This window comes from Lonchura striata, chromosome 5 (assembly GCF_046129695.1).
Source record: "Lonchura striata isolate bLonStr1 chromosome 5, bLonStr1.mat, whole genome shotgun sequence".
Lineage (NCBI taxonomy): Eukaryota > Metazoa > Chordata > Aves > Passeriformes > Estrildidae > Lonchura > Lonchura striata.
Genome location: NC_134607.1, coordinates 2084098 through 2100762, shown reverse-complemented (window position 1 = coordinate 2100762; position 16665 = coordinate 2084098). Strand labels below are relative to the sequence as shown.

Here is a 16665-nt window from a genome sequence, read left to right as displayed (position 1 = left end):
AATCCTTCAAAGTACAAAGTGCCCTATTGTGAATAGCACTTGGTTGTCCCAGGAAATTTTGTGCACAGATTATATTTCTATTTTTTTTTTTAATTTGCATGTGGTCTGACAAAACAATATGCATTTTTTGAGACAGGACAAAAAATATGTAAGTCTCTGGAGTGTCTAAATGTTTGCCTAAAGAATAACTGCCTTAACTTATTATAGCTGTCAAAATATTAGCAGAGTATAAACTAGAACTCAACAAGTCCACTCCCTTGATTTTTTTTTTATTTTATTGTGCTTTCCCACTGCAGCAGAATTTGACTCAAGGGTTGGAAGTATATTGCTATGTTTTCATCCTGCAGCATTTAACTGTCCCAGCTAATTGGCACAAACTACTTTTTAGCATTTATAATACAGATGCATGTGTGCTGTTGAGAGAATATAGAAAACCACCAGAAAGTAATCTTTTTGTTTCTAAGATTACCACATTTCTACTTTAGCCATTGTGCATGGAATGTTTGCCAGGGAAAGCCTGGTAGGATGGGGAGGATAAGTGAATCTGATGCAGCTGATATTTGCTTTTGTAGTGGTTCTGTGCCTATATGTGTCTATGGTCACAGGCTTCTGATTCATGACCATGATTCCTAGATATATAAATATTGCAAAGAAATAATAACCATGCTTATGGCCAGCTTGAAGTTTCCTTCTACTTAAATCTTCTTTGTGTGTATTTTCTTTGTCTGCTTCTCCTGTATCCCTGATTTTTCCCAATGGGAAAATCTAAGCTTTATCTAATCAAGCTGATTATCCTTTGTGCATATCCCTGTCCCTGCTGGACCTATATTTGGCTTCCATGCTGGTCCACTTCTGGCTGGAGTCCTGACTCTAATAAAAGTTACATAATAATATTTCGAGTCACTTTACTAGAGCCAAAATTTTATTCACGTTGATCCTTAGGTCCTTGTTATCTCCTTAAATTTCTATCTGTCCCATTTTATTTCCCCACTTTTACTTTGTTCTTTAGTGTTTCCCTTCTCTTATCCTGTATTCAAACAGCATCTCATTTATCTTATGTCTTGCTTGACAAACCCTCAGTTCTTTCCCAGTTTCCCAACTCCTCTCAAATTTACTTTTTCCCTTAGGTCCTCTCGTCTCCTCTTTTCCTTGAGCACCCTGGCTTCTATCAAATATGCATTTCCCTATTCCCCAGGCATGCCATATTAATTTTCCCCTCCTTATTCTACCTCATCTTCTGCTAACCCACTCTAATGTCCTTGTTTGTGAAGAAAAGGAATTGCTTAAGTTTATGCAACCACCAATATCTCAAGCAGAAGTCCTATAACCTGATTTGGATTTTCTTGAAGTGTGAAAATAATTGGACTTTGTACATTACAGAGAAAATCTTGATTCTTCTGGCCATATAGTAAAAGCATAAAACTACAATCATAGATGTAGTCCACCTAGGGGGGGTAATGAAATCTTCCACTGAAGCAGGGTCACAAAGAACAACCTACAAAATTCAGTATCATGACAATGGGAATGACAGAAGGGACACACTTATAAAGCTCTCAATATCCATGCACCTGCCAGTTCACATTTAAGTTCTCACTGTTGGGAGAGAGAACTGATTAAATGAATGTTAGGGGGAGTGCAGCTGCCTAGAGAAGCAATCCACATGAAAAATGCAGAAGTGCCTGATGGAAATAACCTTTACCATATTCTCATTCAGTTTGCCTTGGCCCCTCCCTTCCCCATCTCCTTCAACCCCGCATATTCATGCATATATTGTGCAAAAGAAATTGTGCTCCTTCTAAAAGGAAATATCTTCAGCAACTATTGAATTTAAGGGGAACAAAGAAAGGTACAGCAACTTAAGTTGCTCTTGTTCTTGCTCTGTTTGGCTGTAATTGACCCATAATAAATTATCCTTCTGGTGCTATCATTATACAGAAGGAAAGACATGTAATTTCCCTTAAGGGGGGGTGGAGGGAAGAAAAAGCAAAAGAGCAAGGTGGCAGTGTCACTAATAAATTGAGACATCCCTGGCTTATGTTATTAGCTACATTCACCTTCCCCATGTGTCTGACAGTGCTGAGAGCTCACAAAGACAGTATCCCATCATCTAGAGACTACCCAGAGGGGCTGTTCCACCTTTCCACCTGCTGCCTGTGGATCACGTGCTTTGTGCAATTCCCTCAGGTGTTCTGTGTGTTGTTTGGCACAGGGAGGATAGTGATTGATGGGATAGACATCAGCAAACTGCCTCTGCACACGCTCCGGTCCCGGCTCTCCATCATTCTGCAGGACCCCATCCTGTTCAGTGGCTCCATCCGGTAGGTGTATGCCATAGGGGGTGGCAGGCAGCATTGCACAGCCTGCCTGGCATGGGAGCTGGGGGACAGGAGAGGATGGAAAGGCAAAGAACCTTCCTAGCTCAGTCCAGTCCATCTGCACAGCCTGCTGAGCAACACACAATGCCAAGCTGCTCATTTGCAGAAAACCTGAAAGTAATTGCAGTAGCGAGACTCCTGCTATGGTTTTCTTTGCAGATTTAATTTGGATCCCGAATGCAAGTGCACTGATGACAGACTCTGGGAAGCTCTGGAGATTGCTCAGTTGAAGAACATGGTCAAGTCATTGCCAGGAGGTCTTGGTATGTCTGAACCAATTTCTGGATCATGGGCCAATAATGGAATCATGCATGCACACAGATAAACAGATCCATCCCATCTGACACTCCAGATCATCATGTGGGAGTGACAGGCCCATATGGAAAAATCCTGCAACACATCAGCATCATGGTGTGATTGTTGAGGCTGTCTTGTGCATGTCCAAGAGTTGGATTTTGGTATCCTGTGGACTCCTTCCAACTCAGGATACTCTATGATTCTGTGATCACAGTGGGATAATTAGTAAAGAAAAAAAGAAAAATTTTACCTCCTTTAGCAGAACCTGTCTCTGCAAGCAGAGCTGTAAACACGGACAGAGCATTTTTCTTACAGTTTCAGATCCATTTAATGAAGGAATCTCACATATTTATTTCCATATCAAGTACATTTCATATTACTAAGATATTACCCTGCAGACTACCAGATCTTCTAACAATTTGTGCCAACTGTTTGTTCAGTGACATATTTCTCCTTTCCCAAGAGGCTGTGCTCATTTTTCTTGGTATCCCTCCATCTCACTGGTCACTCAAGATTATGGTTATTGGCTTTTATGAGGATTTTGCTTGGCCCTGGAATAGTGCACAAGCAGAGCTCTCAGGGGCAGCATTACAGGGGTGTAATGATCACAGGAACTGGCTTTGTTACAGATGCCATGGTCACAGAAGGAGGGGAAAACTTCAGTGTGGGGCAAAGGCAGCTCTTCTGTCTGGCTCGAGCCTTTGTCCGCAAGAGCAGCATCCTCATCATGGATGAAGCCACAGCATCTATTGACATGGCCACAGTGAGTACAGCAATTAACTAATTAGGGATCTACCAGGAGAAAGGCATCTTCCCTAAGCATCAGCCATGAAGTGTGTGATCTCTGTAGCAGAAAAAGCAGGCAGTGTTTTTATTTCTCTCAGGATAAAATGCTTGAGAGAACCTCTGCTTTCGTATAAGTTCTTGATCTGTGTGTGTGACATTTCCCTGCTGGGAAAGAGATAATGTGGAATATGCTTGAAAACATGTGACTTAGAATGTAACAGGATGAAGTAACTGGAGTGAGCCTTTTCCTCTGACAGGAAAACATCTTGCAGAAGGTTGTGATGACTGCCTTCGCCGACCGCACTGTTGTAACAATAGCGGTGAGTATTAAGCCAGAAAAAGCTCTTTTTTTCCTCATTCCTCAGGTAGTTAGCTTTGCCCTTCACCAGTTAAACACCACTACATAAAACTAAAAGCTTCCCAAAATAGAACTAAACCACGAGGCCAGAATATTTCTATTATACCAGAAGAAGTCAGACACCTATTATCAACCGGAAATTTTGCAGTAAATGCTGTCTTGCTATCAAACTAAAACACCTGGATCTGAACAAAGACTTTACAGGGAACTTCAGCATCTGCACTGTCTCAACAAAATTTGAAGCCATTCTCACTGAAAAATTGAAACCAAGTGCATGGTTTGAACCATTACTGAAAGTTGCATCCAAATCTAAGTTTGAATTTTGCTTCTGAAGGCTATGTATGTGTAATGCTTACAAATGCAGCACAAATTTGAGTTGAGATTTCATAATATTCTTGATGTGGTTTCTCAAGCTGGATTATCTTTTCTCTCTTTTGGAATAAAAAGATGGGTTTACAAAAAATGTTTTGAAAACTGGGATTGATGCCTAAAGAAGCTACCAGAGGCTAGACATTGTTAAAGAATAAGAAAGATATTTATTAAAAAGGTCTTCCAAGGATACACTTTGGGCAGTACAAGAGCCTGGCCATGGCTCCACCCAAGATGGACAATGGGTCACACGTTTTCACACTTTTATAAGTTTTGGTCTATTTACATATTGGGGTTAATTGTCCAGTTACAGCTTCAGGTTATGAAGTCCCATCCTCCCAGATTGCTTTCCTCAATTCGCTGGTTTTTTTATACTTTTGGGGCCTGAAGCTGCAACAGTGTCCTTGCTTCTCAAGCTGGAAAAGGATTGTTTTGTCAAACTAAACTGTGAATAGAACTTGCTAACACTTTATATGAAGTTCAGAGTTACACACTAAAGCAGTACAGAATCTGAAAAGTATGAAAGCTAAAACTTAAGGCATCAGAATCAATGGGAATTACCTCCCAAAATAATAGCTTTTCAGCTAGGGGTTTATGACGTTCTTTCCCATTTTCCTGCCACTTCTAGTGCCCCAAAAGTGTGTTCATATATCCATGCATGTTCATACATATATGTGCTCAGACACATGGTGGATACCATTAAAAATATTTCACCTGTGACAGCAGCATTAAACAACAAACAGAACTTTTCTCCATGAGATAAATATGTGTTTCAACAGCTGTTTCATTTGCCTTGTCTGGAATCCGGTCCTGTGGTTAGAGATTACAGTCAGGCCTTCTGGACTCTGGTTTCAAGCATGTCATTGAGTAGTTTGTATCAGGCAAGCCACTTAACCCAGCTCATTTACAATGTGCTCCAAGGTTCTTGGCTGTGTAAATGCTGAAGATTCTGGTGGTGAGATTGTTGTCCTTCAGTTTCATGCTTGTTGTCTTTTTGGCTGGAATCTCACTTTTCTTCGGCTTTGCCTTTCCGAAGTCAGTGTCTCGAGTGAAATGGCACACATTAATATTTAGCTGTCCTCACGGAGCTGGCTTCATTCCTTCCTCTCCTCATTCACAGCTGATCCTTCCTTCACCCACCTATTTTTCTGTTCTTTTTTCCAGCATCGTGTGTCTCACATCTTGGACGCCAATATTGTCCTAGTCCTTTCTGAGGGCTTTCTAGTTGAATGTGACACTGCCTCAAACTTACTCCTCAAAGAGGACGGCCTGTTCACCACTTTGGTGAAGACTCACAAGTAGACTCTCTCAGTCCACACTGTCCACAGGACTTCTGGCTCTTTGGTAGTTATTTTTACCTCTTTAGTTTCCTTTCACTCTGCTTTCTTTCTACTGCACAGCTTCTGGGAGAATAGTGCAAGAAGGTGTTTCTTGTGTGGTTCCTGGGTATGTTTAATTTCATGACAATTTATGCAGATCACATGTAAATCTCATGCAGCTGACACTGAAACTATCATGTCATAGGAAACCTGTAGCCTATGGGATTAAACTGCTGCCTGGAGCACACTCCAATTAGATCTCAGAGGGATTTACAGTAAGGAATAGCCCAGGAGTGTCCTGAGATTGATGGAGAGCAGACTGCTGGGGTGCAGAGACCAAGGAGCAGAGCAGAATGCCAAGCCACCTGGCAGTGCAGGATGCTTCTCATCCCTATTTCCCGTGGGAGAAGACGTGTTTCACTGGGGCCATAGGATTTATTCCACCAGCTGTGTTGTCCATAATGGCAAAAAGCGAAGCTCATGCTTAAGTATTTTCAGGCTTGGTGCAGAGGCTGTCAAGTAATTGAAGATCTCTTCATGTTAAAGTACAAGGATCTATTCCAAATATTGCTGTAAACAAGGACAGACTTTCCCAGATGGGGTTTGCCTTGCAGGAGGCTCATTAGTGAGAATTATCCAAATGAAAACCTGTTTGCTTTCCTTCGTGGCAGCACCGGGTTCACACCATCCTCACTGCAGACCTGGTCATCGTCATGAAGCGGGGGAACATTCTGGAATACGATACTCCTGAGAACCTGCTTTCCCAGGAAGATGGCATCTTCGCTTCCTTTGTCCGGGCTGACATGTGAACAGCCACACGATGCATTCTAACAGCTTCTTTTTAAATAGATGAAATGCAAATATTTTCTACTTAGTGTAACATCACTTTTACCTGTTTTGTTTTGTTTTGTTTTTTAGAGCTTCTTTCTTCACACTTCCATCTTCCAAATTAATAAAGCCTATTGCAATACATGTCTGCCTTGAAGCAGGAAAAATGTCACTTTATTCAAAGCTATTAAACTTAACATACACACACACACACACACACACACATGGAGGGAGAAGTTTTTACTTCCTGAGAATTAGACATTTTCCTTAGACTTTTTATTGACTTTATTTTTGTTTAAAGAGAGAAAAAGAATGCACTGATCTTATAAACTGCATATGTTATGCTGGAACCAGAAATCAAATCGTGCAGTTTGTCAAGGAAGCAAGAGGTTCCCCAGATGCATTCTGTCCCCAGAGGGAAAAATTAGGAAAAACATCCAAGCCCATCACACTTGGGGCAATCTGCTACATTCCAAAGGCATAAACTTTGCTCTCCAAGTTGTAGCAGAGGGGTAGTGAATGAGGGAAAGGAATTTCATCAGAAATAAGGATATTCTTCCTGTCCTTCAGTTTAGTAAACACACTTCAGTCGTGACAGAACTATTTTCACTGCAACAATGGTTTATTCCTACAGTCAGTTCCTAAATCCATATTGATTCTTCCAACTTTCACTAAAGATTCAAATCATCCTATGATTATGCATGCTTTGATTTGCTTATAGAGGAATTTTGTACAGTATCTCAAGACTTTGTATTAAAAATCATCTGAATTTATAAACTTGGTATTAGCCAATCCTTTAAACATGTCTACTAAAATGTTCTGCTTAAAATTGCATGTAATTAACAAACCACTAATTGTTTTATATATCTTTAGTCCTTCAAGTTCTATTTGGGGACAACCTTTATTTTCCTTTACATATTTGTGGCCTACCTCTAAATCAGATCTAGTGCAAGAAGGTGTGATTTTCAAATTATTGCTACATCTTCACGAATGTAGATGAAGTTAGACACATATTTACATGAGGCAGCTTTGCAAAGGTTGCCTGCACCTGACTGTCACACAGTTTGATCCTGACCCATGGACACTAAACACCCAAAAGGAGTTTCACAGGCATATTTTCAAAGGTACAGCTTGAGAGATCAGCTTCACTGGTACTATTCAAGGTGGTTTTTATTCACCTGCTGCTACAACATTTGGGAAGATCACTGAGTGCACTTAAGCCTATTGTTAGTGCATTCAAATAACATAAGGCACAGCTATTGCCCCCCTGTGTCCCCCCCCCCAAAAAAAGCGCAATAATTTGTCATAGGACTTGAAATTTGGCTTACATTTAGTCTCACAGTGCAAAAAATGATACAGTGGTTTATCTTTTTAAATTGATTTTTTTAAGTTTTTATTTTCTCTGAATTATTAAAAATAAAAGCTGTGTGACACAACTAAACAAAAGAACTCAGTGTTGAACATTTGATGAGAGGAAGTACTTCTGTGATTTCCCTGTCTACTGCTGTGAAAGCATTTTTGTTCTTTTCTGGATTAATTCCCCATGGTGATCTTTGTCATTCAAATGAAATACATTTTGTAAAAGAAGATGCCTGCAGCAGAAGCACATATTGTTATCCAAATTTCATGCCCAAAATTATTCTTAATTTAATTTGTGTTCAGCAAAAAGATAATTGGATTCCCTGCTGTCAGACTGGGTATAAAGATGAAACACAAAATGTTTTGTTGATCTGTGTGTCTTTGTAACAATGCAATCCTGATTTATTTTAAGAGGTGCCAGCCAGTTCAATGAGATCCCTGTTCCCACTGCATTAAAGGGTTGCCATGGGCCTGGGACTATGTCTTGTAATACTTAAGAGGGGCCAATAATTAGCACCTCTATTCTCTTAGGTTTGTCCCAGAGCCATTACAGGTGTGAGAAGCACCTCCTTTGCTCACCTCCGGCTTTAGAATTGAGCTCTGCTTCTTGAACACATGGAAAAGAAAATAGATATGTGAGAAAATGAACAAGTGATGGGGTGAGAGAACTCATCGTTCTCCATTTGTTTGGAGGGAGGAGTGCAGGAATATCGGCCCCAGTGTTGGACTCACCATGGCTGAAGTGTTGGGGGACAGCGTGTCCTACTGCTGCCCAGCAGGTTTAAAAGCACAATCCCATTTCTAAAGCATTAGTCCCATTCAACATACACAAATCTTACAAGATAAGGAACATAACCTGCTGCAGACACAGGAGATCTCCTCCCATTATAGCTGCTGTCCACATGATGGTACAGACTCCCCAAGGGCTTAGGCTGAACAATTTTTGTGTTTTCCTCTAAAGGAGGAGGGTGGTGCCAGTGGTTGCACAGCTGTTTTGTTACTGAAAAGGGTGAAGAAGGGATGAAATTTTTGAAACAAATTTCTTTTGATTTCATGTAAAGGTCTGACATCTGTTCTGTTTGGGAGCAGTTTCCTAAGGCTGTCACATGCACAGTAAAGGAGACATCAGCCTGGAGACTGTTTCTTTGAGTCTTGTCACACTGCCTCTTCTGCTGGTAAGTCCTTCTTCTCTTCCACAACCTCCTTGCTCTTTTTTCTTCATCATCTCCTTGTGCCACAGACCTTTAAGGCTCCTGCTTTTATCTCTGGATGCTCCTTATTCTGCCTATGCCCTCCCACTCCTATCCAGGTGAGCTCCATGCCCTTTGCCCCATTTTTTCTCTCACATAGCTCTGCACTCACTATCCTTCCCCTTTCCTTTCTTTCTGTCATAACACTCCTGCTCTTCAGGGGGACACTTACTCTAGTGACATCATGTCTGGGGGTTGGTTTGTTTTTCTAAGCATTAAACTAAGCAATCTTTCAGTGTTGTGATATTGTGCTTCAGAACTATGAAGTTCCTTCTTTTGCAAAGGAGCTTTGAATTTGAACCCTGGCTATGTGTAAACGTAACTATAGACAGAGGAAAGACATCTCTGTGATAGATTCTAAATAATATTTCTCATTCCATCTGCATTATTTTTCTGTTAACTGTTCCTGGGAGAGAAACAGCAAAGTTGTGGCAAATCACAGAATCACAGAATGGTTTGGGCTGGGAGGAACTTTAAAGCTTCACTTGTTCCACCCCATGCAAGGGGCAGGGACACCTTCCACTATCCCAGCTTGCTCTGAGTCCTGTCCAGCCTGGCCTTGGACACTGCCAGGGATGGGGCAGCCACAGCTTCTCTGGAAAACCTGTGCCAGGGCCTCAGCACCCTTACAGGGGAAGAATTTCTTTCCAATATCCAATCTAAACCTACACTCTTCCAATTGGAAGCCATTCCCCCTCCTCCTACCACTGCACTCTCTCACAGAGTCCCTTCCCATCTTTCCTCCAGGTCCCCTCTGAGAACAGAAATTGGTTGTGCAACTGCTCGTGGAGCCACAGCAGTGCTTCTTAACCTTTGGCTTACAACCAATGGTTATCTTTCCCACCCTTGAGCCAGGTCTAAGGGCTGGCTCTGCTCCTTTCCTGTATGTGGCCTTTCATCAAACTCATCACAGCTCATAACATCTCAGGCCTGCTTCTTCTAAACTAGAAATATCCCATAAAACTTCTACTGAGCTCAAACTTAATTGTGCTAGGAAACACTGGAACTTGCCCTGAGCAGTTTGGGATTGCTCTGTTAAGCCAGGGGCATAAGCAAGGCAAAGTCTGCAGGGACAGATCTCTGCTTTGTTAGGCTAAGTGCTGCATACAAGAGGTATCTCAAGTGTTTTTAAGTTCCAGTCTCACTGCAGACCTGAAAAAGATCTTTATTTGCAGGAGTGTTCCTGCTTTTCCCAACTGTATCATTCAGCTGAAAGAATATATTCTCCAACGCTTTTCAAGCACTTGGACAAGCCCCTTTTAGGGTTGTTATAGCAGCAGACCTCTGCTATAAATTCATACACCTCCGTGGAACTCAGTACCAACAAGAACATAGCCCAGAGAAGTTTGCATCTCATTATATATAAATCCACTGCAAAAAGCAATAATATTGAATTGTGGTTTCTTAAAGTAGAAATATAATTTCAAATGTGGTCAAGTAGTAAAAACTCATTGTGCAATAAGTTGTTTCATTTAATTGATCGTGATCTTTTTGCTTCCCAAAGCAATGGACTGTTGTGCTTTATAGTGTAAAGATGTCAATACATTCACAGGCAATTTTGTTAATGCATCATGAAAAGCTGAAGGAAACCTTGCACAATCATTTTACATAAATGCTTGTAGGTATTTTATTTAAAAAATAAATAAATGGAGATATAACACACTTGAGTCAACAGCTACCTTTATAAAAAAAGCTGTGGACAGGGGCTGTGTCTTCATTATCATGGTTCCATTATCTAGAGTCAGAAGTTGGAGTATGTTCCCACTGGAAGCATTGTAACCCTGTGTCCCCAGTGTGATGCTGCCAGTCAAAATCAACTCTAAAATATCCACTGAAGCCACAGTGCCACTTGTAAAAAGCTCTCTGGAGCAATTACTCTCCCACTAAATGTGATTAAAAGCAAGATTTAACTCAGCATACTTGCATCCTCAAGTAGCATCTTTTGAAAGCCTTATTTAAAATCAGAATATGTTATGTAAATTCTCTGATATGAATTCCATGGTGGCATGTGAAGAACTCCTTAGTTTCTTTGGAAACTAAATCCTTTCAGAGGCAAAACTAAGAGACTACTAAGAAAAGTCTGAAAACAAAACTGTAAATCACATTATTCATTGCCATGCAAACATCCCAATCATTTCCACACTGGTTTTTACTGCTCTGTTTTTTCTGCACTAGAACTGACCTCTGTGCGGAACTGTGGGGAAAAACTATCAGGTATTCAGATGATGAAAAAAATTGTTGTGAGGCAGAAGTTCGCTGACTCGTACAAATTAGCAACTTGCTGATGCTGTTTTGTTTTGGCAGCACAGCTTAAAGTGTTGGCTTGAATGAAGCCAAGAAGCTTCCAAGTGCAATCTGTCAAGAGAAGAGAGATTTTTAGAAAATCTATTTACTACAATTACTATTAATTATTCACTATTGATAGCATTTGCCTGCTGCTAGATACTACCCATGGAAACAGAACAGACATTCCTGGCAGGGGCTGCTCATTTCTCTAACATAATAAACCACCTTCTGAACACTATGAACAAGCAGTTATTTAAAATATATTTTTAATTGGTTTCTATTAGGTGTAATTGTCATTCATCACATGCAAGATGCCTCCATTCATTTTCATGGAACATGGGGATTTTCATCCCATGTGCTGTTATATAATAATACATAATCCAGCACACTGCACATTTCAGTGGCCACTGCAATTCATTCCCATGTATGTATTTTAGACTGCTTTATAGATAAATACATTACATGGTTATACAATCTTTGGATTAAAAGTATAAGTAAGTAATGAACAGTCCCAGCTAGGACTGACCAGAGTTCCTCACAGCTATTCCCATGACATTTCTTAACTCTCCCTTTAATTTATTTCAGGATTTTTTGGGCTAGATCCATAAATATCACTTCAATGTGCAGTAAAATATTTAACCATGTAACTAAGGAACTAATGCAGCTTTGTGTAAATGACATGGTCCAGAACCTCCACCCTTCAGGATCACAGCTACAGATGCCCCAAGGCAGCATATTCTTCCATATTTAATGGTTATAAGTGTTTTTATTCCCCCAGCCACATTAGGCCCTTACTGTTTCAGCAATATGACCATTAGACTTCTCCATCAGAGGCAGGAAGGTGGGAGCCTAAGAATCTCTGAGTACTGCAGATTTTAATGGCTGAATCATTCAGATTTGGGGCCATCTGTTTCTTCAGATCCCACCAGAGTATCTGAGATTTGAGGGCTTGGAGTTGCCAGATATTGTGTGATAAGATCTGAAGGTGTGACATGGCATCTCCCTTCTGTCAATGGCATAATCTTAATTTAACCCTGGAAAAGCCAGTGAGCCAGGGAGGGGAAGCACCTAAGGGACATCACACTCTAAGAACAAAGCTAGAGACTCACTGTAACCATGTTCAATCCACCTAGAAACTGATTTACAGCCTTCTCATAAATTATGGCATGGGGAGGCAAAGAAACAGTCTCAAACTGGGGTTGCTCTTCCCAGAGCCTTAGGATAAACTCCAGGAAAAGGCATGTAATGAACAAACCTCACTATGCAACTTGCATTGGATGAGGGGCACTAGTTACATGTATTCTGATGATAAGAACTATTTTTGTCCTGCTGCTCTTGCATGAAATAGAGGGTGGGGAGGGGGCAGGGGAAAGAGCTGGCTCAGGGTAACAGATGCCCTTAGTTTGCAGTTTCTGTTCTTTCATGTTTGATGGATGTCCTGCCAGCTCATGTAGGGAAGAGTTCACCCACGCTATCCGAATATGGCTTATCAGCTTTGTGTCTCTGTGGAAGCCTCGCTCTAAGTGCATGACATCTCTGGAAGCCTGCAAAGTCATCCTATCTCTAAGCTAAGATTAGAATTTCAAACAAAACTTATTACAAAGCAGGATTTTCTGAAAGGGCTGGACAGGGCTATAATGTGGAAATTTCAGATTCATGTCTAAGCGCATTATTTAATCCTGTTTTTTAGATAGGCATAATTGTAAAGTGATATTTACCATAATATCAGTAATGCTTGTGGGTGGAGGGGAATGAAACAGCAAGGAGACACATGAAGGGCCATAAGAAAACTGGACCGAAAACTGCCATCAATTCTGATCATTTTTTTTCCTGAAAAGGCTGTGTTCACAACACTTCAGACACTCTGTTCCCTACCATATGGGTTAGGAGATGTTTTAGGAGATTTTCCCAGCTATTACTTAAATCTCATACTGAAGTGTGCATGTGGAAACCATGCAAGTATTTAAAAGGTCAGAGGGGAAGGGTTTTAGTAGCTGTCACTCTCCAGAGCATATTCATAGACTGGAACTTGGGGAAATGGATGCTGTGCTCAGAATCATGGCTGGAGCTCCTGACCCTCACATCCCTGTGGTCATGGCCCAGCAGGCTTCCTCAAAACTCATTTCCAGTAGAAGTGAGGAGGAAGGCATCTCTTCCAGTATTGAACAAGCAGAGAGGAAAAGATGGGATTTTGTGAGCACTTTTTCTGCAATGTGTGATGGTGGGTGAAAGGATCAGTAACTTTTGTTCAGCCACACTGGAGCTATGCCAAGACTATTTGCGTGTGTTTGATGGATCCTTTCCTATCTCAGCTACAAGAATTTCAGCCTCTGCTTGGTGCCCAGATAAGGGGGAGGAAACCTCCAGCAGGTTAGTAGGGAACACATGGGCCTGAGAACTCACAGGGAACTCCTGACAGTGCCAGTGCTGGCAGCAGTTTCTGTTCCACTTGAGTAGCTTGAGGAATGTTGCTCCTTGCTCCCACCTGCCCTCAAAGATGGGCTTGATCCAAACCAGCTGCTAATCCACACATTAACTGTGTGTCACACAGGCATAGCTGCACTCACTACCTGCAGCGATGGGGTGGGAAGCAGCAGCAGCTTGAGGGGCTGAGTGAGAAAGGATAAGGCTGAAAACAGCCACACACGTGCATTTATGCTCTGAAGTGGCGAGTAAATAAAACAACCAATTTTTTGGTGCTTCTGTGTCCCCGATTATAAAGCTGTGGGTTTCAAGAACTTCAGAGCAAACTGTGCACTTGGGCATGTGGCATGAGCTAATTTGTGTCAGAAGCAAAGTCATACTAGTCAAGGATCTCATGAAGAAGTGAGGGGTGGGAAGTGTTGCAGTTATGTTCTAAGTGCACCTAGCAGCTGTACTGGGGAACACCAATCTTGTTTCTAGCCCTAGAACAGAACAAATACTTCAGAGGAGCTAAACGGGAGAAGGGCAGAGGAAGAGAATAAGGACAAGGGAAAAAGGGAAAGGGAACTGGTATTAAACCAGTTATTTCCAATAGTTGCATCCAAGTGAGATGCACTTTTGGAGCTGCATGAAACAAGTGAGTCAGCCCCTCTAGAGTTGTCTCTGCCACCTCATTTGTAGAAAGATAATTTCCCATGTTCTCCAAGCCTGGCCCATGAAGTGCCACACACCAACAATGCTGACCCTGCAGATACCCACCCAAGTGATTTTATGTGTTTGTATTCAGAGTCTGGTTAGAATATAAAGGCATTTGGCATAGACCCTGATTTTTCATCTTCCCATCTGCCTAAAGTTAATTTCACACATAAATATTTAGCTAATTGCCTAATATGACTGGGGCTTTGTGTCTGTCTCCTCTGGCTACCGGGTATGTGGTATTAGCAAAGGCCAGTGCTGGAGAAGTTTCCAGGAACCACTCATCTATTTAAAGCTAAGCACGTGCATGTGTTCAGCAGGGTGGATATCTTCAAGCTGAGGATTACACTGCCTGTCAAATGTGCCTTCTCAGTTTTTCCAAGCCTGAATATGCTTAAAACCTTCCTGATTGCAGCAGGCCTGTCAAGCTTTTCCCTAGTTTACAGAGGGGAGTGAGGAATTTTGTTCTGTAGAAATTTTATGCCCTAGAGGTGATTCACTCGAGTAATATACAGAAAAGTTTGGAACCTCCCTACCACACACACGCACACACACACACTCTCTCTCACACTCCTTGGATATGAGGGAGTTAATCTGACACAATCTCTGCATTTTGCTTCATTAAAATCTGAATTAAGATATTTTAATAAAGTTGATGTACTGTTTATTCTTCCCATTGCAAACGCTAAGATTTCAGGACAAAAAACCAACCAACCAAACAAAACAAAACAAAACAAAAAACCCCTGCAATTTTCAAGAATGCAAGTTTCCATTAAACACAAGGGCCAAAATTGTTAACCTCAACCAGTGGGAAAGAGAAAGAACTTCAGGGATTTCACTGGGGAGGTGGGGGAGAGGTTGTCGTTGTACATAATTCCATCCCAAATACAAATCCCCATCTGCCAGTGTGCATTTCCCAGCTGAACATTACAACGGGCCTGACACTGCTCAGCAAGAGCTGTGACCCGTGAAAAGAAATGTCTTTCTTCCTTTCTTGCAGAGACAGGTAATTAAGTTTGTCCAAAGCTGCAAAGGTCGTGAGATTCTGGCTTTGGTCCCCCAAACTCTTACGCACAAGCCTCGCTTCCTCTGTCTCAGCTAGATTCGAGGGAAGATAAAGTTAGGAAGGCGCAACTCTTGGCTTGCCAGGGTTAGCAGGCAGGCGCGCAGCTTTGTGTAACTAGAGAAATGGCACAGACCAGCAGCGTTAGCACCTCGTCCCGCTGTTAAATGGGCTGGAACTTGCCTAAAACCCCCTCAACCCATCGTCCGCAGGCACCGCGCAGCGCAGGGAGCGTGTGCGTGTGCGCCCGTGCTCCGCATCCCGGCCGCCGCTCCGAGCCCCGGCCGCGCATTCCGAGCCCAGCCCCGAGCCTGAGCCCCGGCCCTGCCCCGCATCCACAGCCTGAGTCCCGCATCCCCGGCCCGAGCCCCGCATCCCCGGCCCGAGCCCCGCATCCCCGGCCCGAGCCCCGCCCCGGCCCCTCCGCGCATCCCCCGAGCCGAGCCCCGCTCCGCCCGCCGCGCTCCGCCCGGCCCGGCCGCGTCCCGCCCCGTTCTGCAGTGAGCGGGGGCTGGGGGGACCCTGCGAGGCGTCGGGGGGTCAGACAGCCCTGCCCTCCCCCGGTGGGACGGGCCAGCCGCCGGGGAGCCGGGCTTTCCGTGGGTCTGTTCTGTCACCCGTTTGGGGACAAAGTTTGGGAATAAAGGGAGGGTTTCCCCGCCTGATCCCGGAAGGGAAGGAGTGCTGCGAGGGAAGATGCGACCGCCTGCTCCGAGGAGTCCCGTTCCCTGCCTGCCGCACCTCCAGCTCAGCTCCTTCTTGTGATGCTCTCGGGGGACGAGGCAGGGGCTCCCGGCAGGCTGCTGGATGCGCTGCGGGGCTGCAGCCGTGAGGAGGGAGTCTCCACGCGTCTCCGCAGACTAACTTCGGCTCAAACCACAGACGTCTGATTCCTCAGGTCCTGAAGGATGCGAATAACTTAGTGCTTCGTGTTCTGATCCCCATCTGAGCCCTATTGTCTCCCGGAGAAGCAGCCTGAGGAACCGAGGTGGTGTCTGTCACGGTACTTTACACCGACTTTGTGAGACTGCTGTGCAGCCTCCCTTCCTGCAAGGAGTCTCCAAATAGCATCTTTCATTTCTGCTATGAGCTGTCACCGGCTGCTCATATAAAAATGATGGTCTGAGAGAGAGAGGGCACTGTAGAACCAGCATTTAATGTAGTTGGGTTGGCAGGGGGTACCTAATCGGGGCTTCTTGCACAGCTGACAACTCTGACCAGGTTCACTCTTTTTTGCAGGGTAAAGCGAGCCCTG

General features: G+C 43.1%; 1 protein-coding gene across 1 annotated transcript in view; it reads left to right on the top strand.

Annotated features, from left to right (window-relative positions):
* Positions 1–6476, top strand: part of ABCC9 (ATP binding cassette subfamily C member 9) — a 69434-nt gene extending 62958 nt beyond the window's left edge. Inside the window, exons 35-39 of the mRNA XM_021539188.3 lie at positions 2210–2318; positions 2535–2638; positions 3302–3435; positions 3716–3778; positions 6176–6476. Of these exons, the coding sequence (XP_021394863.1) occupies positions 2210–2318; positions 2535–2638; positions 3302–3435; positions 3716–3778; positions 6176–6313 (548 nt within the window). The 3' untranslated portion in view covers positions 6314–6476. The remainder of the gene's footprint in view (positions 1–2209; positions 2319–2534; positions 2639–3301; positions 3436–3715; positions 3779–6175) is intronic.
* The last annotated feature ends 10189 nt before the right edge of the window (positions 6477–16665 follow it).